The sequence below is a fragment of the Pyrgilauda ruficollis genome, unplaced genomic scaffold (assembly GCF_017590135.1).
Source record: "Pyrgilauda ruficollis isolate IOZ18807 unplaced genomic scaffold, ASM1759013v1 scaffold28, whole genome shotgun sequence".
NCBI classification, from domain to species: domain Eukaryota; kingdom Metazoa; phylum Chordata; class Aves; order Passeriformes; family Passeridae; genus Pyrgilauda; species Pyrgilauda ruficollis.
In genome coordinates this window covers 7562505-7588783 of record NW_024524155.1, presented here as the reverse complement: position 1 = coordinate 7588783, position 26279 = coordinate 7562505, and the positions used below count along the sequence as shown (strand labels likewise).

The 26279-nt window shown below is 37.5% G+C and overlaps 1 protein-coding gene across 1 annotated transcript in view; it reads left to right on the top strand.

Annotated features, from left to right (window-relative positions):
* Nucleotides 1-235: 235 nt before the first annotated feature.
* GALC (galactosylceramidase) overlaps nucleotides 236-26279 on the top strand; it is a 31542-nt gene continuing 5498 nt past the window's right edge. The window contains 17 exon segments of the mRNA XM_041472080.1: nucleotides 236-406; nucleotides 409-494; nucleotides 496-670; nucleotides 1551-1619; nucleotides 3518-3581; nucleotides 5518-5631; nucleotides 6982-7121; nucleotides 9213-9251; nucleotides 14409-14539; nucleotides 16733-16888; nucleotides 18911-19035; nucleotides 20222-20349; nucleotides 20804-20893; nucleotides 22104-22193; nucleotides 22555-22699; nucleotides 23088-23268; nucleotides 25538-25701. Of these exon segments, the coding sequence (XP_041328014.1) occupies nucleotides 236-406; nucleotides 409-494; nucleotides 496-670; nucleotides 1551-1619; nucleotides 3518-3581; nucleotides 5518-5631; nucleotides 6982-7121; nucleotides 9213-9251; nucleotides 14409-14539; nucleotides 16733-16888; nucleotides 18911-19035; nucleotides 20222-20349; nucleotides 20804-20893; nucleotides 22104-22193; nucleotides 22555-22699; nucleotides 23088-23268; nucleotides 25538-25701 (2068 nt within the window).

The following is a 26279-nucleotide window of genomic DNA, read 5'->3' as shown; positions in this document are numbered from 1 at the left end:
CCGTTCTTCGCCCGCAACAAGTATCGTGCCTTGCCAGAGGCCCCAAAAAGCAGAGTCAGAGCCCCCAAACAAGACAGCTTGACTCGGCCCCTAGGGGCGGCTGCTCACGCTGCACTGAACGCCACTCCCTCCGCGGTCCCACACAAACCCCGCCTCGCCTCACAGCCATGCGCCTTTCCCACACTCGGGATGGTCCCGCAAGAGCTTCACTCGCTGCTCAGTGCCCAACTCCAGCATGGCGACACGCGCCTCACCCGCTTGCCTTGCCCTTTCTCAAAATGGCAGCGGTAGCCTTCAGCCGGGCGGGGCTGCCCATAAAGGCTGGGAAGCCTGCCCGCCCTCCTTTCCCTTGAGCAGGATGGCGGCAGGGGCGGTGCCGGGCGCTGCTGCCCCGCCCCGGGGCTGGCGGGCGGCGCGGTCACGTGCCGCGTTGCCGGGCAGTGCGGAGGCGCTGCGGGGACGGGGCGGCCGCGGGACGCGGCGGGAGCGGAGCTGGGCCGGGATGGGCTGCGCGGCTCTGCTCTGGGGCACGATCCTGCTTGCCTGCAGCTGCGGCCCGGGGCCCCCCAGGGTCGGTGCCGCTCCGCTCTTGGCGGCCACCTACGTGCTGGACGATGCCAACGGGCTGGGCAGGGAGTTCGACGGGATCGGGGCTGTCAGCGGCGGCGGGGTGAGCGGCTCCGCCGGGGCTGCGATGCTGGTTCCCTCGGCGCGGCAGGGGACACCTGGGCTGGGCATCCCGTCAGTGGGGGCGTGTGGTGGCTTCGGCGGGGCCTGGGCCGCGGGTGTCGCCGAGGGGAGCCCTGAGGACTGGCGGGGTGTGGGGACAGCCCCACGACGTGAGCGGGGCTCGGCGGCGGAGGCCTGGAGGCGCTGAGGGGAGCGGTGCGGGCAGTGGGTCCGGCTGCGGGGAGATGGAGCCGGGCTCCGCTCTGCGCCAGCCCTCCGGCCACCTGCGCCGTGGCTTTTCGGGGTGCCCAGGGCCAGCCGTGTCCTGGGTGCTGCTGAAGGAGAGCTAAGCCGGGTTTTATGTAGAGGGTCTTAGTAGTCCCTGCCTTTTAAAATGCTGGACGAGCCACAGCCTCCCGTCGTCTTTCGTGTGGTCCAGGCAGCAGGGCTGTGAGATTCCCGGAGCTTTTATTCCCAGTCTGGCCTGTTGCGATGCTTTCTTTGGCCTCCCCGCTGTGTGCCCTGTGAGCTCCCCTTGCTTTGGCATATGGTGAGCCATAGGAGCAGGAGAAATGGTGCTGGGAGGCAGCTGCCTTTTGCTTGTCATAAAGCCGTGTGATCTCTTTGTTTCTCTGTTCTTTGGACTCTGTTTTCAGTAAATTCCAGGTAACTGGAGTACAAAGCAGTTGCAACCTGTGAAACCAGAAAGGCGCAGCTGAAGGTTTAGAAACAAGTTACATAGGGGCTTAGCTGAGTTCCTGGTGCTATAATTATTTTTGTAGGTTTATTAGCTCTGTGAGAGGCACAGACTGAAAAGATGGGATGTAGCTAAACGTTTGAAAGTTGTGTTTTCACATTTTTGTGTTTTCTTTCCATTTTAGGCCACATCTAGACTCCTGGTGAACTACCAAGAGCCTTATCGCTCTGAGATTTTAGATTATCTGTTCAAGGTAAAGTTGGTTTCACTGCTACAATAACATTAATTTTCATGCAGAATTTCTTACTGTGTAATATGGGAACTCCTACAGTATATTCTATGCTGCTTGAAATTAGACAAAATCCCATGTTGTAAAATGTCTATTTTAGCGCTGATTATTATCAGAACCTTAAATTTTAGGTGGTGTTTTTGGTCAGGAGACTGTTTCTTCATATTGTTGTAAAAATTCCTTTTGTGTTTTTACAATGTGTTTTGAAAATATGTTTTCAAAAATGTGTTTAACTATATATTTGATCATCTGTGTGGGCTAAATCATAAGTAGTTTCTGTGGCTAAAATTGGGGGTTTAGCTGTTCATAGTGATTGAAGCAAGGGGGCCTTAGAGACAGTTGGGTTTTTTTGGAGTACAGATAAATTAACATAGCATAAAAATGACTGTGCAGACAGCAGGTATGTAACAGCTTATCTATATCAAACTAGTCTCAAGTATAACTGCAGTGACTCTAGACGGTGTAGTGAGTTCATTGGTTTGTAAGCTGTGTTACTTAGCAAGTGTAACCTGCAGAGTTACCCAACTTAATATATGGTAAGATTATTGCACTGGACATTAATAGCTTGTTTTGCTTTTGGCACTGTAAATTACTCTGCTGGAAGAGGATGTCATGTCACTTTCAAGTAATGCAATCCAGATGGCTGGAGGGGAATAATTTACCATGCAGTTTAAAGAATTAATTTTCAAGGGTAGAGTAAGGTGTAATATGTGCCTGGGGAATCAAAGCTGATTTTTTTTTTTTTTTTGAGATTAAAGCTGTGTATTACTAATATGGATGTTCTGATTAGGCATGTGGTAAAAGAAAATCTAGAGAGATCATGATTTTCAAAGAATTTTTGACATACTCTTTTACCAAAACTTCTTAAACTGTCATGTTTGGGAGGGGTGTACCTTGCCTCATTCTCCTTGTCTTTTAGTGTAAATCAGCTTTCATGGATGGGAGAACAAATGTGTTAAAAGTTTAAAACAAAAAATTGTCAAAAAGAGAAATGGTAAATTGGAAATAGTTAGTTTGCTGTTAAAAGCAAACAAAAATCCCAAATTTGTAAACCAAAAGATATGTCATGTATGCAGCATTTTTTAAAAAATCAAATTGCATTCTTATGTCTTAAAACATTTTTTTAGATACCAAAATTATACTTGGGCAATTCCATGGAGGAGGCCAGCTTATTAGTGGCTATTAAAATAATGATAAATTGTAACTTCTGGCTTGAGCAATTCTTAAGCCATTAATGGCTGGAAGAACATATTTGCAGTAGAATCACCTGTATGAGCTTGAATTTTATATTTGGCTCCAGGAGTCTGGTGCCAGGGGAGGGGGATAGTGGAATAGCCATTTGTTTTCCAGTGTGGTGGGTTTTTTTTTCTCTTGCCTATCTGTGTGTAGTTTCCAGATTATTCCTGACCTGTATGTATTCTCTTTCACATAAGCAGTGTAACACTTTACAAACAAGAATAAAAAATACTGTCTTCAATAATTTGATTTAAAAGAAAACAAGTTTGACCACTAACAACATTAAATATATGAGGTGTTCCTCATATATTCTGTGTATATTCTGTGTTCTGCTTTAGTAGTGCTTTAGTATTTTCTTGAGCATAAACTATTTAAAATTTGCACAGTTGTGGAGAAGTGTTGTTAATGGTGCAAGAATCAATGAAACTGTTTAAAGATCAATGTACTATTTATCCTGGAAGATTTTCTTTTGAAAAGCAGAAATTTGTTATCTCTCATTGCATTTATAATGGGTGCTTATAAAGGTAAAAAAATTGCATTTACAACATGCTCAAAATTGTACACTGACTTATCTCATTCTTCTTGTTAACAGCAGGATTCTGTTTTTCTGTCTCTATTTTCCACAGCCAAATTTTGGTGCTTCTTTACATATGCTCAAGGTAGAGATTGGAGGTGATGCACAGTCGACAGGTATGGATTTTGCATGAGCAGCATTTAACTTCTCATTTCAGTGATGCTGTAAGCAGCGTGTGCTGCACATGGAGCTGAGGCATGGAGGTAGCTGAACTGAGTTGCAGTAAACCATAATGGCTTGTACAAGAGAGATTTGCACCAACATCCTGGAAGCAGTTCTCACTATCATATGGTTAATAGGTTGCATTCTAGAGCAAATGCAGATTTCTGGTTTTTCTCCCTTATAGTATGTTTCTGAGTTGCAGAGCATTTCTCACGCAGAAGTTTTGCAATACCAGATACTATATGTCTTAAAAGCATGACATACAAAAGGATCTGATCAGAAACAGTTACATTTCTTTGGTTTAATTAGCTGCAATGTTTCACTAGAGTAGCATTGGCTTGCAGTAGGCAGGATTTTTTTTCTTCCTGGGAAGAGTTGCAAATGAAAATGTTTTGATGTAATTTGCCTAGCCTATCTACTACACTTAGATACAGGAGAAATTTAGTATCTGTTTGTGACCAAAAGCTGAGAAGCAGAGCCTACAGCTTGTATTTTTTTTCTTTTTTGGTGTCTTTCTTAAAGTAACTCTGGCTACATCAGATACAGTTAATAAATAGAAAGCATAGAATTTGGTTTTGTGGTGTTTTATATATAAATATATCTATTTATATATATATATTTGTGTATATATATACTTGTATATATATATACATATTTTATATATACACTTTTTCTTCCGTGATGTCTGTGTTTTGTATATTTATATAGTTAGATACTGTTTTTCTTTCTTGTGTAAATTAACATGCTGAAAAGTACTATGCTGGGTTTAAGAGCTTGGCAATGAATTGCTGGTGGGGGGAATGGACTCGTCTTCAGGCATGCACAGCTCAGGAGACTGTCACATACTTGTGTGATGGTCCAGTTTTGAAAAGAAGAACAAAAAGATGCATATATTTCAGTGCACTAGACTGCAGCTCTTCTTCTGGCCTGAGAGGTGTGATCAGGAGTTCATTTGAAATGTGATATGAGGCCTAAATTTGAATCTTATTGTTCTCTGTCCCTGACAAACTCACATATAGCCTAGTGTTAGTAATGTAAAAAATCAATCCTGATTTCTGTGATGAAATGTGCTGTATCAGCAGGCTTCATTTAAAACAAAGTTTCATTAGAAGAGGTCTCTGCGTACAATTTAACATCAGTTGCATAATTGTTGCAGTCATGTACACAAGTTATTACTTGACTTTGGTGTGTAATGATTTCCCATGCAACACTGATTCTTTTGCACCTTTCTAGTTTGTTTACCTTTGTCTGAGGAAATTCAGCACATAGCATTAAATTCCAAAACCTTTTTCTGCAGTCACAGTACACTGAAAATTATAAACTAGATATTTTGCTGTAAAAATAAAAAAAAAAAAAACACAGCCTCTTTCCTGCAATTGAAAAAATTCATGGTAGCTCCTTTCTTTTCTCTCCCTGGACTTGCCTTGTGCAGAAGAAACAAACTATAACCTTCTTTGTTTGTTTTTTGGTTTAGAGATAACTTGCTTGTATAATGATTTTTTTTTCCTCTTAATCTTAATGCTGTAACATTCCTAGTGGTTGTTAGTATCAAGATATGAGACAATAGCAAATATAGATATAGTGTTATCATAGCTAGGAATATAAAATGCCTAATAGTTAACCACATCTGATGTTAAAAGCAGGCAAAAAACCTTCAAAATAAAAGTATTAAAATTATGCTAAGTTAATATGCTTAAACAAAGGGTAGCAAATCTTGTATTTACCTCCCACTATTCTTTTGGCTTTGAAATACACACCAAGGAACTTGTGAACCATGTTGGAGATACGTGCTTGCATACTATGTTAATGAGCAATGCAGCAAACTTTATGATGTGTAACAGCTTATGACACAGAAGATAATTGTGAGCTACCTGTCTCTTTCCTTCCCAGATGGTACTGAACCCTCCCATATGCACTGTGAAAATGATGAGAACTACTTCCGGGGCTATGAATGGTGGCTGATGAAAGAAGCTAAAAAGAGGAACCCCAACATTAAACTGATTGGTAAATTGCTTTGAGCTTTTTGATTTAAATACCTTTTTATTCCTCTGACTAAATTACCTATCTGACCCTTAGTTAACAGTTTAATGGAGAGATGTTTTGATGTTGCAGTAGACAAAGTAGAATCTCTAATATTTGTTAAGCTTTTCTTGATGCTTATGGTGTTTTACCTTTATAGCAGCACGACATCCTGACAAGAAGCATAAGATAACAAATCTCTCGTAATTTGCTTGTATTAAGTAACTAATGCTTTTAGTGTATTGCAGCAATGAATATGATTGATTTATCATGAGAGATGAATTTCTGAATAATTGAGTAAAAATAATCGGGAGGGATAAAGTTACTGCAAGCATAAATATGTAAATCTTACACACATTGCATTTGATTAAATGTTCTTATTACAAACCAATCACACACCTCTTCACTGTAGTGATTCTGGTCTTCAGATGTGTCCTGCAGGTGTAGTTGAGTTGTAAGAGGAGTTTCCTCTCTTCCTGTTTTGATTGTAAGTTATGTGTGTGTTGTGACAACACAAATGTGGAACCCTAGGTTGTATTTTTGTCTTTTGGATATACAAATGTATTTCACATGAAACAAGGTAAGAAGTCTGTTGGTTAAAAGGTCTTAAATCCCTCAACTTCCAGGGGGCTTTACCATATCCAGCCATGAAGCAAGCCTTAGTGCAGGATTTGCCATTCAGGTTCTGTTAAGCCAACTATTTATGACTAATTGAATTCTTCCCTCACATCAAGCTCTCAATAAAGGAAGGAGGGTTTACTTTTAAATTAGCCTGTGGTATCTTATACAAGTTGGCTGGATGCTTAGCAGCATCTGGTTAGATTAATTTGTTTTTCTTTTTTACTACAAGATCCAGTGAACAGCTGAGACTTGGAAATGCTTTTTCATGATCCTAATCTTCCTTCTTCCATTATGATCAGATCATCGTATCTTCTTAAATTCATGTTCAGGCCATAAGCAATTTTTTATGTTCTGTATTGACCCTTTGTCTTTAGCTTTGTAAATTTTTATCCTAAAATCTTTCGATTTCTAAAGCAGTGAGAGCTAGTACCATAAAAAGGACAAATTATATGTAATCAATTGTTCTCTAGTAACGAATGCTTCCTAGCTCATAAAAAAACCCAGCTATTAATTGCTTGATCATAGTTTGTATTAGACCATACTCTGCAGTTGGAGAAGTTACGTTTCATTGTCCTCACTGGAACCAAGCCAGTTTCAAGTGCATATTTGTTCCTTCATTTCAGGTAGAGCAAATTGCAGCTTGCTCTTTAAGCCTATTGAGTAATGTAAACCAACCACTTACCTTATTCGTTTGTTTTTCTTCTCTCTTTCCAGGGTTACCTTGGGCATTTCCAGGATGGATAGGGAAGGGTGAAAATTGGCCCTATGACTATCCAGATATCACTGCTTACTATATTGTTTCTTGGATATTAGGAGCAAAACAGTATCATGATTTGGACATTGATTATATTGGGGTCAGTAAAGCAAAATCTCCTGTATATTTTATGTATATTTTATCTATCTTCACTCCTAAAATCTTGCCTCTCATTGTTGATGACTGGAGGAGGAGGAGGATGGCAAGAGAAATTTTTTTTTGTAATTGCAGTTTTGGCTTGTACTGTTGCCAGGGGAAAGGCAGTAGTTGTGTTAGTTTGCAGTCTTCCTGGAGTGATGGCTGTTAAAGCAGAAAAAAATGTCAAATGGTTCCTACCTTTACAGTTCTAAACTAGTTACCAAATAATTAGAGAGTTCTTTTTCCTTTTCTGCTTTGTTCTACTTGCCTTTCAGCAGTTGCCAGATAACAAAAAGCATCAGTTAATGCAGTTTGAAAGTCAGCTAACATGACTTAGCATAAAGTATGGTTGTTATTTGGCAGAGGAGCACTCCTCTACAACTTTTTGCATTTTTACCTGAATCATTTATCGTAGATAAAAGTTCATGTTTTGCAGTACAACTATTGTGTTGTCCTATAGTGCAATATATGGAAGTAGTGAATGAATGTCTGAGAAAAAATGTCATAAATTGGAGATGAGAGAGAGAGAAGCAGACAATCTGAACCCTTCAAGTTCACTATTTGAGAAAGAAAGTGTGTCTAGAATTCCTCTAAAATCAATCCTATACTTACTGGACACTTATTTTGGAGTCTTAAATGTTTTGACATGAGAAGTTTAACTGCAGAAAAGCTGAGAATTACTTCAGCAGAACAAAGCTTCTAAAACTGTGGTTCCCATCCCTTAGAAGTCCGATGTTTCTGCTGCAATGTGGGAAAGTGTATCTCAGTATCTCATATGTGTCTCCTGGAGAATGCATTCCCCTTGATGTTACTGGCTTATTTCACTTGGGTCAGTCTTGCACTGTTGGTAACATAGTGATACTTCAGCAAATCAGTTGTGGGGAGAGGAAGAATAATTGATGTTACATTTTTCTCTGCCCTGTGTTTTTGGAGTAGAGTCAAGGTCTGCACTTCATGTATTTGAGTAATATTGAATTCAGTGTTGTTACTTCACAGTAATTAGCCTTCTAAATTCTCTCCTTCTAAGAAAGGGTAATTTCTGCTTATCCAGGCAATGTGATGGTATTGTATATTGTCTCGTTTCTTTGTGGATATAATCTGAAACACAGAGAAACAGTGAGAGGTCTGTGAAGGCTCAGAAACTGTCAAAACAATGTCAGTGCTATTATAGTTGTACCTGGTTAGTCTTTGCCACTCTTTTTGCTGTGAGTACATGTTCTGTATCACTGTTTGCTTTATGATGAGATGAGCCTTTCAGTAAGTAATGTTTTGATTGGCTCATTTCTGAAGTTTCATGTTAGCATTTATAGGAAGATGTAGAAATATAAAAATCAGTTGTATTTACCCGTAAGCTAAACCTTTACTGGTGAATGTGAGTCACAGTGTTCATGTTGCAGTTATAAAAAGAGACAAGGTTTCTGCCCATGGGCCAGAGGGTTCTTTGAAAGGAAGACCAGTGCTCCTGCTTTTGAATTTTGAGCTGTTTAGCTTAAACTTTCTTTCCATAAAAGATGGAAAATTTAGAAATTAGCTCATTTTGTGTCTGTTTACTTAAAATATGCGGGATCTCTTTTATGTTCAAGCTTGGATGTAGTCCTGTGTAAATTAGAAAGAACAGTAGGCTTCATCGATTTTGTTCAATATGTTAGTTTTTCTGGCTCTCCTATGTCCATGTATTGCAACAGGGGCCCATTCATTAGGCCACACCTTGAAGCCACAACATGTTTCTCAATGATTCCTAGCAAACTGTAGAGCCATTGGTAATGTAACACTGCAGCCATTGTAGAGCTCAAGCAGCTCTGGCGTTCTTGTCAGCGAGAAGGCAATCAGCAGACCTTAGAGAAAGATAAACAAGCACCCACTAGGAACTTTCATACAGAATTTTCCCCAGAAAAGCCGATAACAAAATCAACCAGCACTTCCCTCTAGCACACGGAAACCATGGAGTTGATTAATGGATTCTATAATCTTACATATATATATAAATAAAATCTTTTAATTCTCCATTGACGTATCCTGATTTTTCTAAATGGATTTTACTTTCTCTTTATAGATATGGAATGAAAGGGCATTTAGTAGCAAATACATTAAGGTATGTATTCTTTTCTTATTTCTGTAAAGTGCTTGTTGTACCATACACAAACAATTAGCTTTTCTGAATTTGTGTAGGAAAGGGACCTTAATTTTGCAACTATATCACTTACTGTACTCGATTTCTTGTAGTTGCATGCATGGAAAGATAACGTGTTCATATATCTAGATTGTTTATTTTGTGTGTCTGAAAATGTTACTTTGAACTTTGGGCATGTCAGTGTATGCCAAATGTTAGGACTTCTAAATTTTTATGGAAGCTTCAAATGATTCTTCTATCCTACAAACTTAAATCATCTTTATACCAGCTTGGCTATAGCTAGAAGTCCAAGATCTAGAATTGCTTAAAATTCTGTAGCTAAGTTCTGTGATTACAGTACCCTTACATACTGCTATTAAATCAAAGTAAAGGCTTTGTGTTTTTCACTTTGCATAATTCAGTACCTTTTGTTCTAAAAAGCTAGAAGAACACAGTATTTCACATAACCAACCTTAAGACAGCTGTAATATTTCTCACTGCTGAATGCTCCTGCAGCGCCCCCTACCCTGCTTTGAAAACTCTCTTCTGTTTGGTACATTGTCTTGCAATGAAATCTTAAGCACAAGCTCTTGCTCTGTTCCTTTCCTTGTTCTTCCTTGAGGCTAAGACACAATGGCATTACCTCTTCTTAAAAGCAGACAAGACTCAGAGAATCATAGAATGGCTTGAGTTGCAAGGGACCTTAAAGATCATCCAGTTCCAATCCTCCTGCCATGGTCAGAGACACCTTCCACTAGACCACTTTGCTCAAAACCTCATCCAGCCTAGCCTTGAACACATCGGGGGATGGGGCTGTACATTTCCCCTTGTCCTGTCACTACGTGCTTTTGTAAAAAGTCCCTCTCCGTATTTTCTTGTGGGCTTTCTTAAGGTACTGGAAGGCAGCAATTAGGTCACCCCAAAACCTTCTCTTCTTCAGGCTGAACAATCTCAAATCTGTGTCATGTCACCTTGAGGCTTTCTTGTCTGCTTGTCTTGGCTTGCTCATGTGGGGAGAAAGAATATGGAGAACAAACTGTTGAGTCTAGGGGCAACATTCTACTTTATAGCTTTTTGAATACTGTTGAATTGGGACGGAGCATTTGGCTTCTAGAGCTGAATATTTAGTTTAAAATTTGACCATAAAATCACCCAAATATTTACTGAAAGGTATTGGCCTTCCTTCCACTCTGTGTTAACTGATAAGAGGTTTTTTATTAAACACCTATTTTACCATTCATTCTCTTACAATGTCACTTGGCACCACTTCTCTCATCAGCACTATAGTTCTGTTTGCAGTCTGCCATTTCGCAAGAGGGCAATATACTGAAATGTACTACTGCACACCAAACATTTTCTGTAATTACTGTTAAGTACAGCACAGATAAGCTCTTAGTTATCTGGCTAAATTTTTACTTGTACTAGATACTTCATCCTCTAAGGCAATAGTTATGTTTCTTAATAAGTAGAAAAAAAAAAAGAAAGAAGTGGAGATTCTAATGCTTCTAAATTCTTGTTCAAGAAAACCCTGTTCTTTCAGTTATATGAACACCTCCCTGTATGTGAGGGAGCTGTTCTGCAAATGTGGAATGTGTTTTGGGTGCAGGCAGTTCTGTGCCCTTGGTACTTCTCTTTCAGCATGGAAATTCTGAAATCATTCATTTTGTTCTTCTGAGCTGTCTCTGTGGTTAGCCAATTTTTCTGAGTGTCTTGGTAGCTAGAATGCTTTAAATTGCAAGGACCTTCTAGTATTATGAATTTTAATTTTGATAGACTGTGTTTCAAAGGTTTCAAACAGCTGAACAGAACTTCATTGCTACTTTTCTTCTTAGTAAGCTTTATGTCTTAATTAGTTTTAGATCTAGGCTTTGATTGTCATCAACACTTAGACTTTTATTTCTGTCCTTATTTGACTACATGAAAAAGAGAAATACTCCCTATTCTTCTTCACATATCCAGGGGCAAGAAATAATTTGAGGGTTCATGCCTACTGATCTTTGAATCAAGTTGCAAAAATCTTTTTTATGCGTGCATGCATGCACACAGTGCATCATTCTTTTATATCTGAATTTGAAAAAAGCATTTTAAACCGTGGACTGGGTTTTTTTCAGATGCAGCTGTATGTGCAAGCTGCTGAAATATATTTTTAAATTATTTTCTTTTTTTAAATTTCTGGTTTGAGTTTTCAGATAGTATCAGCCCTCTATAAGTGTGGTTCATTCTTAACTATTAAGACTGAGTATATTTTGTGTGGGTATCTTTTACCTAAGAAGTTCCACAGACAAATGTGAGCTGTTTATCATCTTTAACAGTGAAATAGTAAAGAGAAGCTGGAAAGACAGAATAGGAATTATTTTCTGCTGGCATGTTTGAATTCAAAGTTGGTTGCCCTTAGTTTTGTTGTAAATAGGCAATTCTAGATTTATTCATTTCTTTCCTGAAAGTTAGTGAAACATGAGAACCAAGTAGTGGGTAAACTTAAATATTAAACACTTAAAACATGAAGGATTTTTTTTTTTTTGTTCACTAAAATGGGCAGTGAAAAATGTTTAGGTGCTCTTCACTTGAACAGGACAGGTGCTTGGCAGAGATTTCTCTTCTTGTAGAGAGCTGCATGAATAGGTCTTTTCTAGTTTAAAACTTCAATCCCTGTTTTTTCAATGTACTTTTTTGGGGATCAGGTTAACTTTTGTTTCTGATGACTTGGGGACGTATATCCACTTCCACATTTCAGCCAGCTGCCATTTTCAGATTAGTTTAACATGACTGACTTGATGATAAATCCATTACTTTTGTGTAATGAATTACATACATGCCAGGGAGTCAGTATGTTGAGAGTGTCCAAGTGGAGTATATGTGTGCACTTGTGGTGTCAAAAGTTATCCAAGTGATGAGAAGCCCATTTTTGGGTAATGACCATCTCAATATCAGTGGTAACCCTTCAGTTTTAAATATTTACCATTAACTTCTTCTTAGTTGCCACCATAGCTCTTGTTTGAGAAGTGAGAACTTTTCTAATCCATCCTGGTCTGTAAATAGAGGCTTCCACTGACTCCTTCCAAAGTTCTTGTTTTCAGTCTTAAATTTCATGTTGCCTCATTGATGAAGGCTGTACTTTAAGTGGTGTTGTCTGTTACTAAGGTGCTTCGACATTCTTTGGACAGACTGGGTCTATGGAACATTGGCATCATCGCTGCGGATGGAGATTGGAACATCTCAAATGAGATGATAGTTGATCCCTATCTTAATGATGCTATTGAGGTAGTCGGGTAAGTGTGGGAGAAGGGAGGCCTTTTGAACATTGCTTCCTATCTGTAAGTCTTCCTTTCCATTTTCAAGAGTCATATACTCTTATTTCATACTTCCTAGCTGTTTCCATTTTTTCCATCATTATGTACAGTGGTGATGGATTAGTCTTTCTTGTCTTTCTCTCTTCTTTCAGTTTAGTACATGTCTAAGCTGACTTTATCACTCTTCTATAATTTCTTTCAAGTGTCCATTTAGGAGCTGTGTTTTAGGCTTCTTAGCACTAGCAAATGACAGGAAACTTCTAACTAATCTGCATGTGCATGTTCCAAGTCAGAAAAAAACCTTAGGATTGGATTCTTGGTCTGCAACTGGTTTTCATTTTGGGTGAACTTGAGCTTTCAGAGTGGAACTTATCACCCTGGGACTTTCTGTGGCTGCAGCTGAGATTTTTCTGGTTATGTACTAGAGCTAGAAGTTTCTGTTTCTTGGTTAATTTCTGATAACAGATAAAATTAGAAATGCATGCACTGACAGTAACATAGAAGTAAAAACAAGCACCCAAAGTTTGTAAACTAATACAGCCTATCTCAGTTTTTTCTGTTGGTGTTTCAGCAAATGTCAACTCAACTGTTTGCCTTCGCTCTTTTTCCATAATACACTTTTTTACTTGCTTCTGGCAATTTACTCTGCTGCTCTTGCTCTTTTTGTAAACTGGTTTCTCAAAATTATTAATCATTTTTAGAAAATTACATTTTCCCAGTGGAAATTACCTATGCAGATACAAATTGCTCACTTGTGCTACATTTGTTAACTTGTTTATCTCTGTTGTTAACTTTGCTGTGATAAGAGCGTTCTTGTGGTCACTCATGTACTGTTTATCCTCTGTATGTAAGGAAATATGATATGCTCATCATGGTTTAAGTGAACACATGGTTGAAGGGTTATAGCAAGTCAGTTAAGCTGGGATTTTATAAAGAAACTGCTTTTGTATGTGTTGAGTTTGTAAACATCAATCATAATGGTCTAAAATAAACTTAAAAAACTTTCTTAGGTTAGGCAAGACTTGCAGCTCAGCAGGTGCATTAGGAAATGTTTTAGTTATGATTTCTATGACAATACAGCTTGAAGAATGAATGCACTGACTGTGTAAGGTTCTTTTTTCTTTAAGGGCTTGGCAGAATCAAGGATAGGAGTACTTGTTTTTGTTTGTGCCCTTAGAACCACAGACATGTTTTAGTTCTTTAAAATGGAAATTCTTTTTGTCAGAGGTTTTTCTTGAATGTCATACAGATTTTTCCCCACGTCCCCCACCACCACTGATCACAAAAAATGAAGTGTCAGGTTTGCCTGTGCAGTGATTTTGTTATCTATCAAGAAATTAAGATTAGTACAAAACAAGAATACCATGTTTCTCAACCAATGCTGACTTTAAGGTACTGTCATAGAGAGTTCTTGCTGTACTAGTGAAAGATAATAATATTTGTGTCTGTCCTTTAAATGCTCAGGTTCAGAAAGTTCATACACAGTCGTGTAGTTTACCCATCAGCACTGTAACATCTGATCTGCAAATAGAGTATCTTGCATGAAATGCTTTATCTGTACTTTTGTGTCTGTAAGAAGAACAAAACATTTTTAATTTTTCCTTTTATCATGTAGTTTGGAATTCAGTATGCTGGAAGAAGGTGTCCTTTGAAGTCACTTTGTGCTTGACAATCTTGTACGTTTTGTTTGGTGTAACAGTTGCAAAAATATGAATTGAAGCATAGTACTTTTTCCAGGTAGTGCTGAAGAGGATGCTGCCTTTCCCAATATAAAGTTTTGACTGTTTGAAAACCATTTTTTTTTATTTTTCCCTTCTGTCTGTTCTTTACTCTCCTTTTTTCTTCCAAGCTGTTGAGGTACACATTGGATAAGCATGGTCTGGAGCAGGTGAGGATCATAGCCAGCGATAGACTGTGGGAGCCCATTTCCTTTGTCATGATGATTGACTCTGAGCTCCACGGAGTGGTCGATGTGATTGGGTAGGGGGTTCTCTCTGTTCTTCTTTCTCGGTGGTTTGTTTATAGTTTGTCTTCATCTTATTTATAACTAACACAGACAAAGATTTAGCTCTCTGTACTCTTACCTGCAAAGAAAGGATTGATACAATAAAACTTTCTTACTAACCCAATCAAATCATGCAGCTCTTGTCCCAGTTACAGCCTCAACCTTTAATTGAATCAGGAGTTTCTGCCATGCTGAAGACTCCTGTTGGGCATGGTTGGACTTTTGATGGATTGAAGGTTTTTTTGGACAACACTGTTTATCCTGAGGATTTTGTTTACTCTTAACTGGTATGCAAAAAGTGCTTTAGCTTTACAGCTTAGTACATGGCCTTGTAATTTCCACTGGCTTGTTACTGAAATTTTGTGATCCAGAAATGAATTTGGGTTGTGATTCTTCTTTGAGTTACAATGGCTTGATTCTTAGTTCCCATTTTGTTTTAATGACAAATTTGTGTTTGGAAAACATGGAACCAGCTGACTTGTTATCCTAGTTCTGGGTTTTGTCATATTATTTTACTAGTAGAATAAGTTTGAGATTGATTACTGACTTGATGGCTGAATGGAAATGTGTGTACGAAATGTTCATTAACTTTTCTTTTTACTGTAGCTCTAAAATTTACTTACTAGGTCCCATAAACTTGCCTGACCCAATCATGTTTCAAATTTGTCAATTCCTTCCTTCAATTTGACTTTTCCATTCATCTTGATATATGTGAACCATAGGAGGTGTAGAAATGAAGGCTTTTTCTGCAAATACATATAGGAAGGCAGAGTCATCTACCCTTGCTATTAACCTCCTCCCCAAATTCTGAACATGAAGAGTATCCTGGCAGTTTTTCATAGGTGGAGTCTTGGATCATGTCTGGATGAAGCTCAACAGTTTTTACACTGTCTAAGTAAAGTGTATTTGCTTAACTCTGTAAATGTAAGTTTTACATCCCTACTCTGATTCAGTCTTAACAGGGAAATTTAATATCACTTGTACATTTCAGCTTTTATTGGGCAGGGGTATTGACACTTACACCTTTTCAGGAGTGTAGAGAGACAAATTATTCCTTCTCTGCTTTGTTTTGCAAGCTATGCACTTTATGCCATTACAAAAACATTTTGCTTGGTACTAAGGCAATACTTAGGTTTCCAAGCCAAAGGGGAAATACACAGTAATCTCTACAGCAGAGCAGAATGTAGCTGAAATCCCTACTATCTGTTACATTACTGTTAGTGCAGCTACATGAAGGACTGCAACACTGGGAAGTAGGTCATTGTCCACTAGAGGGAAAATAATGAAAGAACCGTGAACAGTCAGCCTAGAAAAACTGGTGTTTTTTGTAGTCCTGCTACAAATGTATCAGTTTGTCAAGTTGCAGGCTAATAGTTAAGGAAATAGTTTCATTTTAGCGTATATATTAAGTGTGTTCAATGAATGTGCTAAGCAAGGAAAATCACAACCCTATTTTTTGCAAGTGGTTTGAAAGGTTTTATTTCAGTCAGCAAACCTTGCACGGTGGGTCAGTGCTGTGACTGAGTATAATCAAAGACTCCATTGGGAGAAAGAATGTCTCCTCATACTAAGGAAGATCTTGAAAAGAAAATTAGCTATCTTTATATGGTTCAACTATTATCAGTTTATACTTTGTAACTTCTCGAGTCCAACTAGCATGTTTTTTTGAAACCTGAGTATATTAAAAAAGATTTACAAAATCAGTCAAGTTCATGTTTAGTTTTAAGACATTCATGCAGCTAAATTCTTAGCATAATGCCTAGTGCTGTATCTTGCTGTTGGTTTTACATTATTTGTACTTTTGTTTAGGATAGTATGAGTTAGCATGTATTTTCTCTATTCAGCACATTATGGTAATGACCATCTTCAAGCTCAATTTCAGGACAGAATTTGCTTTAGCAAACTGTGAAAATTGCATGGCATCTGTAAATCTAAGTTTATCTAAATGCTATCATGTAGCAGAAGAGATAACCTGCTGATGTAAATACAATAAGCTCTGGAATGTTACAGCTCCCCCTTGTTCAATTTTCTTGTATTCTGCTTGTATTCCAAAGAAACTTCATCTTTCATTTTCAGTTTGAAGGAAGTGAATCATAGCTGCTATATGTACTTCCAAACTTTATTTTCTCGTTTTACTAAGTGCTCTTTCTTTTCAAAATATTGTGTAGGGCTCATTATCCTGGGACAAAAACAGTGAAAAATGCCATATTAACTGGGAAGAAACTGTGGTCATCAGAAGATTACAGTACTTTCAATAATGATGTTGGTGCAGGCTGCTGGGCTCGGATCTTGAACCAAAACTACGTGAATGGAAACATGACCTCGTAAGTGTTGGGCACTGTTGCTTACTTCACAGCTTGGGATGTAAGAATAATTTAAAGTGCTGTATAACACATCCATCTGCTTTGGTGAGAAAACAGGTAAACTGAAAGTTACCCCAATGTGGTCTGAATTCAAATATTGTAAGACAGGAAGTCTGCTGTTCTGACCTCTTTCTGGAGTAGAGGTCCCACAAGTTGCAATGTAATCTTATTCCCCAGCACTTGATGGGGTTATGCAGTTTATGCAGTGGCTTTATTCAGTTCATATCAGATGCTTTTGAGAATGATGATAATTATTGAAAGGAAAATGTTCTTACGAAGAGGTAACATTGGAGGAAAATATCAATAAAACTAATTGATCATATTTCTCTTTAGGTCTTTATCAGATTGTTTTTAGCTAAACAGATAATTACAGATGTAATTATCTAGTTTTTCCATACCACTTCTTTCTCAGAATCCATTCTTAAACATGCGTGATAAATTTACTGTTTTCTGCACATTTTCTTTCCAAACTGAAAACTGTAAGAAAAATAGTCTTTTTACTGGGAAATTATATAACTCAGGTTTAGAAAAGAATAAAAAATAAAGTTTGATGTTTCTGGTGCAACAGCTGGTAATCTGAAAGAAAAAGTTTGATTAAAGAAAATGTAGGCGTCAAGATGTAAGCAAAGTTGTTCAAAGCTTTTAGATGCTTTGTAACTTCATTTTGGAAAAATAAAGAGAAATATTCTTGTCTCTTGCTTCAAGTGGACTGCAGAAAATATTTACTGATATTGTAAAAGGGAATTTCTTTAGTCACCTTATTTCTAAAAATCTTCTGTCTTTTCTGCAAGCTGAAATTTTCAAACAGATGAATATTTCCTGCATGAATTCCTGAACATTCTGCTTGCTTCTTAATCCTCATATACTTTAATGTCTTAATTTGGGGTCTTTTCCCATTGTTTTCCAAGCTCTTTCAAATTATATATGCCCCATTTCTTTTGCAGCCTAACAGCAAGGCATATGTGTTGTATTTTGTAGAATAGTTCCAAGTCCAGATGTCCAACAGTGAAGTTATCTTAGCTTCAATACTGAAAACAAAATCTTTCTGACGAAAGGCAGCTTATCTTTCGGCTAAGTTTGTTTCCTTTGAAGCTGTTTCCTACTTTTCTTTCCAAGTTTGAATCAACAGAACAGGTCTGATGTGAGCAAGTTGAATTTACAATTCAACAGTTGTTTATTTTATGGTCACGTTTTTGTAGGATTCCAGGATCTCTTTTTTATGTATGTATAGAGTGATAAGTCTGTGGCAGTGACTTTAGAATGAGGCCTTTGTATGCACCTGTATGCAACAGCAAAACAGATTGACAGCTTTTGCCTTTTGCTTTACTGCTCTGTTAAGCTGTATTTCCATACTTAAGGCCCAGAGGTCTGTAAGTTTAAAGTCCTTGCAAAGCGTTTTCAGTGAAGCCCAAATCAAAGCGCGTGAAGTGATTATCCTTGTCAGGATAGAGCAAACAACTCCTTGAGGTTGGCTGGTTAAAGTTGTTTTCTATTTGTTACTTATATGGATAAAGATCTTTATTTTTTTTTGTGGTACTTAACTGCTACCCTAAAAAATTCCACCCAAAACAACTACCACCATGCACAGAAATAACCACGCAATCACAAAAACCTCAATGAAACAACATTCAGCAAAAAGCTGCAGACTTTGCTAACAAAAGTTTTTCCCTTCAGAACTGGAAAAAACCTCAAACAAATGGAGTCTTTACCCTCAATACGTATTTCTTTTAATGTAAAACTTTTTGTGGTGCTCTAGCCAGAGAATTTACCACCAGTTTTGGAAGAATTTCTCAACACTGATTTGCTGATTTGCTTTATTTTCCTCTCCTGCTGGTTTTCTTTTTCCTTTTAGCTAGAAAGATATTCCCTCCACCTCCCAAATTATTTTCATTGTATGCTGGAGAAAAAGGAGGAATGGATTCTTGTACTAAGTTAATCTAATACTACCCATATGAATGGAGAAAACACCTGTGTTTCTTCCAGAACAATTGCATGGAACCTGGTGGCTAGTTATTATGAGGAGCTGCCTTTTGGTAGATGTGGATTAATGACAGCACAGGAGCCGTGGAGTGGCCACTATAAAGTTGAATCTCCTATCTGGATTACAGGTAAAAATCTTGCAATTATAAATTGGTGATCTGACACCAAACATCACTGTATTTTCCGAGGCCTTTATTTTTTTAGTGTTTTTATGTGGATTATTTTTTGTACCAAATTGTGGTTGATTCATGGACAGTTTTGTGAATACATTAAGAAAGAAGAAAATAATCTCATTTCAATAGAAAGCACAAAGATATAATAGTAAGGGAAATATTTATACTTGACCTTTAACTGTATCAGAAAGTAATAAGCTACTGCCTTTATAGCTGTTACTATTGAAATATTTTGATCTGAAGTGCCCGTAAAGGTTAATGTGCTTTCCTGTTTCCTTTCCCTTTTTTATTTTTAATCTTTGAGTATCAATCAATTCTATTTGGTACTTTGCAGTTTGCAAAAGTGGAACAAAGAACCTCTGTATTTTTTCCCTGCTTGACACTCTTGTCTTGTGTAAATCAGCATTTCCTTGAGCTTGGGAAAGGGAAGCATGTTCATGTAGTGTCTATGGACACACGGATTCACTGGCTACTCTGTAGTCCTGTAATATTTTACTGTCTTTGCTGCAGTTCTGTAGAGCGACTATGCAGTGCCATGAAGGAGGAACAAGACAAATGCTTTAATTTTTGTTCTTCTGCTAGTTATCTATATTGTAAAAGCATTAAAGCAAAACTGGTCACAGTTTCCCATGAATAGAACAGCTGAGCAGTTCTTACTGTGTCCATGTTGCTCAGGATTTTCATGATCTGGGTCATATTCTTCTTTGATAGTTTCACTTACTTTCTGAAAACCCTGCTTATTTAGTTATTCCTCATAAAGTTGCCCATCTGTGCTTTCTCTGCCATTTATTTGTTAAAAAGAAATGTTTATTATATTTAAAGAAAAAAAAACTTGGAAAAATCTGAACTGTGATGAATATTCAAATACATGGCTACCATATATCGTTTGTGCTTAATGTCTAAATAATTACTATCATTTTAACTGTTTTGTCTGCCAGTGTTGATATTTTTAATTTTCCCATAGTGTAATTCTTTAATCTTTCCTCTTACATAGGTAAATTTTGTTTTGGAAGTTCTATTACTTTCTTCCCCAAATAAGGTTTCAGTTTTGTCAGCATGTATAAAAAAGAGATTTAATTAAGCCTACAAATGTTACCATTTCTATTAAGTCTTAATTATTGTATTCTGATTTTTGTCTCAGCACACACCACACAGTTTACTCAGCCAGGCTGGTCATACTTGCAAGTGGATGGACACTTAGAAGGAGGTGGCAGTTTTGTAGCTCTGACAGATGGCCTAGGGAACCTTACCATCATCATTGAAACTATGGTATGTGCATCAGCAATTCCAGTGGACTAGAAAAGTTACAGCAAATGTTTTGTTATGAAGAACCTGTCTTGATTTACGTAGTTTGGTATCTGTGAATGTTCTTTGATACTTGTAGCTTTATTAGTGAGTTCACTAGAGGCTGTTTGTTCTATCTGAAGTTCAAATACCTTGTTGAGACTTCCTGGAGGCCAGTATATGTGCCATCTTTGTCCTTTTATTACACATTAGCTTTAATTGGATGACATACTGTGAGGAAGTTATATCATGTGCTTTCTTAAAATCTGTATTCAGAATAAAATGATTAAACACTGCAATTGCAGCTATTAAGATAACAGTGAAATAAATTACTGCTCTTTTCATTTCAGTTCTATGCTGTAGGTTTTTAATGAATGTTGCCGTGTGTTGCATTCCAGTAATGTGTGTCTCTTCTGTTACATTTATTTTTTTTCTTCAGAGTCATAATCATTCTAAATGTATCAGGCCTCCATTGCCAAATTTCAATGTCATACCTCAGAGAGCAACTTTCTACCTCAGAGGGTCATTTGTAAGTAGATCTTGAATACATGTGATCAACCTTGTAAGATGAATTGCCATTCATAATCAAATACATGCAAGTCAGTATTACAGGTTGCAGTGTCATAACTGAAATTGTAGAATTGCTGCCTCTCAGTCTAATCATCTGTATATTGAAGAAGAAATTTCATAGGACAGAAATGCAACTAAATTTTGTTTAGAATATATTCCAAGGCTGGGTGCTCTGACATGCTGACATAGTTTGTCGGGCTGGCACAGCCATGGCCTTTCTAGTTATCAGTTAATTTTCAGGGGAATAGCTGTAGTTGATTTTATACTGTAGATTTTGTTGCTGCATCCTGTGAAGAGGTATTCTGGGAATCTCCCAGCTGTTGATTTGTTTGTTCTATTTTTTAATCTCGCTAAAGTACATTTCCCTCTGAAATGTGAACAATACTTTCATGGTGTAAACTGGAGTTTATTGTGAGTTGATTTGGATGATTCCTTCTCAGAATTTGACAGTTACTTATTTGGAATTTGATTTTGATTTTTTGGCAGCAGTAATTTCCTTTAGAAGGAGATAATTTGGATGATACCTTTGACAATAAAATGGTTCACTTAGGAAAAGTAGTTTAGTGTCAATTTGGATACACGGCTCCCTTTTAGGCAAGTATCAGATGGCTTATCCAAATCAAGCTCTAGGTCTCTTACTTTGTTGTTGATGTTGGTAACTGAAAAGAAATCATAGGGGTTAGGTGTGATTAAAATCTGATAACTAATGTTGTTGGTATGCTGCTCCAGCAGAAGGCTGGAGACATGTAAGCAAAATACTTTGATCAAAAATTAAAACCAAAGAGCTAGCAACTAGACAGAAGGCCTCATAAAAGTGAAACTAGTGGGATATTATTTCAGTCTGGTTACTTCTTGGAAGAGAGCTTGTATCCAAGGTGTATTGTTGATGATAGAGAAGCTAAAGATTGTGTCTGTGTTTGCAGTGCTTTCTGTCTTTATAAGAAACATTAGGGCCTGTTAGGGTATTGCCTTATTGATGTATAATCTATAAAAATGTAAGGCATATGTAATGATTAGATGAATAAAGTTGTGGCCTCTAATGTGATCAACAGCTTTAAAGTAACAAAAATTAGACACCCTTAGAGGACTGGTATTTCTTGAGTTGAGTATTCAAGGTTGCTTATTTTGCTGTTGTTGTGTTTTAAATTGTATGATGTGTTCCGTTGTAGTATATGGTAGAAACCCTTCAAGTGTGGCATTCTAGACTTGATTTCGAATTTGGAAACTCCAGTCTTTTCCAGCAACTCAATCCTTTGCAGGTAAGTTGATCAGTTTTAATTATCAGTCTCTCTGCAGTTTCAGGTGTGTCTTCCCTCTTTGGTGAAACTTCTCAACTTTCATGCTTAAGCTGCATATTTAGGGTGTGCTTTAAGGTTGTATGACTACACTACACTGTTGTTTGACTGTTGTACACTGGCTGTGTACAAACGTACCTGGAGGTAATAACGAGTTTGGGGAAAAGGAGTTTTAAAAATAGCCCAGAGATATTTAAATGCTGAGGCAAGAAGATGGGATTTTTGCCTTAAATCAGGACTTCAGAGGATCTTCTTTACTTCAGGAGCTTGGGTATTTTGTCATTTAGTTGTTAAATTTTGCAGCTTGAGCATTCTTCAATTTCAGGTATGGAAGGGAAGATTTTCTTTAGACCTAAATGTGGATGAAGTCTACACTTTAACCACACTCAAGACAGGATGGAAATGTGGTTACCCAGAGCCGCCTCCTCCTCAACCCTTTCCTTCCATTTACAGTGATGATTTCAACATACGTAAGTCAGAATTCTCTTATCCCAAAACTTCATTCACACAGATGTATTTGTAATGTAGGAGGGCAGTAAGTTATGTTATTTGAGTCATCTACATGATGTAGCCTGAAGATCTATTTTGCTTTTGTTTATTTATACCTGCTTTTCCAACAAATTGCACCTGTATGAGTGTACACCTTATGCTTTCAATGACGTTTATTTAATTTCATGTCTTACCTGGTGTTCATGTGTTTGCAAAACTGGTGTCTGCTTAAAAAACTTCTATTTTGGGGACTGCTTTGATATAGCAAGTCAAAAATCTGGAGAAAATTTTCAGGGGAAATTTCTGAAAACAAGTACACCGAAGAAAAAGAATATTTTAGAGTTGATGTGTATTTTATTTTCTGAACAGGTAATCCACCTTTCAGTGAAGCCCCAAATTTTGCAGATCAGACAGGTGTATTTGAATACTTTGTAAATGCTTCTGACCCAGGAGATCATGTGTTCACACTCCGCCAGGTGGTGGTTCAGCGGCCCATCACTTGGGTTTCTGATGCAGACCAGACCATCAGTGTCATAGGAAATTTTAAGTGGTATGTAAATACTCTTTTGTAGAGACATTTGGGGAAATGTCCTCCTCACTAGTGTGAGTAACGATCAGTTAATTTGTCTCAAGCCTCATTTCTCTTGGACAGAGGGCTTTTGCTTTTGCCTTCAGATTCTCTGTAGACCTGTAGGAATGATGATTCAGGCACTTCTAAAAGTCATTGAGCCCTTCTCAGGGCCAAAGGTCAACTGTGTCTGTCTAAATGACTCTTAAAGAATGGGGAGTCCACCACATTTCATGATTGTTTAGCCTAATGCTACACTGTCTTAGAATGGCTTTTTTTTGCTGATGTCCTTCTGGGCATATTTGTTCAAGCTAATATTTTACACTAATGGATCTGAGTTGGCATACTAGAAACACCAATGTGTGCCCTGAGTTTCTTTTTCCTTACGTTGGACCAAGAAAATGATTAATTTTGAATTACAGTATTTTGAGTTATTTGTTAGGAGTTTGATCAGTCTCATAACTCTCAGACTATTTCATTTATATTTCAGTTGTATTTGTTGGAGACTGCCATCTTCTGAGCAGTTCCTAGAATTGTGTGGATTTGATGCCAATCCTACTTCAACCACTTTTATTTCTGGGTGAAAGTAACTGCAGTTTACTGCTTTGATTAATGTGTGGTTACAATTGTAATTCTTTCTAAGAGCTAAAAAATTGCTAGGAGTTACAATGATGGCAATTCAGAATCAAGCAGCATATTTTAGAATAATATTTATTTAAAATTAATAAGCATTTGGGAAAGAGCCTGTTAACTAATTATAATTTTAATAGTAATAATAAACTTAATGCTAAAAGCTTTCTTTTCTGCTTAGAGGCCTAATCTAAATTCTTTTGATACATTCTTTAAAATAGCCATTTTGTCAGGTTTTTTTTTCACTTTAATTGGATCATTGATCTGGCAAATGCTTTTTCAGAACTTGCTTCACACTTCTAATTGTCTGGATATGTGATTGGATCACTTTAATCCAAAGCCTGGAAGAATACCACCCTCTTGTACTTGGAAGTTGTTCTTCAGTTATCTGATGTTTTCTTTTGCAGCCCTCTGTTAAGAAAAGTTTCATATTGTCCTTATAACTCCCTATATATGTCTCCCTATCAGCTTTCCCTCATTGAGTAAATTATACTCAGGGATTCCTAGAACAGTTACGTAGGACATATTTTTAAATTACTGTACTGAGATTCCTAAAAACTTCTATTATTTTGTTTTCGTTCAGTTTCTTTCTGTGTCTTCATCTTGCTTTCAAAACCAAGCTTGCTTCCTGAATATTCAGTTGATTATTCAGGTTTTACTGGTCTCTAACTTTTTATAATGCTAGTCCTCAATTTCAGGCCCTCAAGTTTGTTTGCTTCATCCTCAGTTTAAGACTCAGCTTGTCCCTGGCAGATATTTTCAACAATGGACACCTTCTATTGAAATTCCGAGCCAATCTTGCATTAAATTTCTCTGTAGGATGATACTTTACTTCAGTTGTCAATGGAAATTTATCATGAATCAATTTCAGGATTTTTTAGTTGGTTTTAGTTTGGATTTTAAACTTGTGCACGTGAAAGCTTTTTGCTCGCTTATCCTGGGTTTGTTAGTGTTTTTCTCTGATGGTTTTATTGAATCTGGATATATTCTGAAAGTATTACTGTGTAATACTGCTGTATTGCTTTGAGTCTCTTTATAATGGCGTAAGGGAAATGTTGGGGGTCTCTTTTTTGATAAATGGGGAGGCAAGAAAGTAATCTTTTTTGTGTAATGACTATATATTCAAGAATCTGGAGCATTACATTAGAATGAAAACCCAGGTCGTTCTTGCTACTATGTTAGAGGTGAGAAGACAAGTTGCTAGAATAGATATTCTCTGATTCAGGTATCAGCTGAGCTGCTGTCACACAGAGTCTTTTCACATTCTGTAAATAATTATAGATAATTATTACTTTGTAATTAGGTGACCTTGTGGCTGTATCTGTATTGCAAGTGCTTTCAGACATGGGATGTAGATCCATTAATAGAGGGAAAGAATTTCTATGGTTAAGAGCCTTGTAGTGCAGCTCTGAGGAGGAGGAAGTTGTGTAAATTTTCTGGGTGCTATTTGATGGTTTTGGTATTACTTTGCTTTATTCTTCTTTACAGCTCTCATTGCATGCATAACACAGTGCTTTACTGTTGAGCTGGAGTATAATCTTAGAAAATCAAATAATTTCTAATACTGCCTACTCAAAAAAATGGATTTCTTCCTTGTTAAAACACTAATCTTCTCTTACAGGGTAAACGTGACAGTCACTTGTGACATCTACATAGAAAAACCTCGTGATGGAGGCGTGTTTATTGCAGGAAGAGTTGACAATGGTGGGATATATGTGCGACATTCCAAAGGAGTTTTCTTCTGGGTTTTTGCAGATGGCACCTACAGAGTCACTGGTGACCTAGGTAAGCAGTTCTTTGCAAAAGGGGATGCTGGCATATTGACATGTCATTTTGATAACTTTGATGAAAATAGGTAACATTCAGATTTTAAACTTCATTTGTCATTACTATAAATTTAACCTGTTGGTTCTAATGATGGCCACTTTTCATATGTGGAGAAAGCATCTGAAGGCTACTGGCTGGCCCATTTCTCAGGCTCAGCTTTCTGGAGTTTTTGTTTTTCCACTTACAAAGTCTGTTTTACACTAGCAAATATGAACTATTTTGCTTTTTATAAATACTCTGATACAATATTAATTACAGAAAGATTTGATCTGTATTCTTAAACTACACATGAAAAAAAAAATCCCGATTGACATGAAATGGCTTTTCTTAGAGAGCAGTTCAAGTCACTGTACTTCCATCTGGCTTAAGTGATGATCATAAGTGGCCTCCTGTTTCCTCAAATTATTCATCCTCCTGTTAGTGTAGCTCAGTGGAGTGAGGACATGTTCTCCTTGTGATTCTAACATTCCTGTGTGTTCATCTCTAGAGCACTTGACAGGTACTGGCCTCTTTAGTTGTTTAAAGGCATTTCCTAT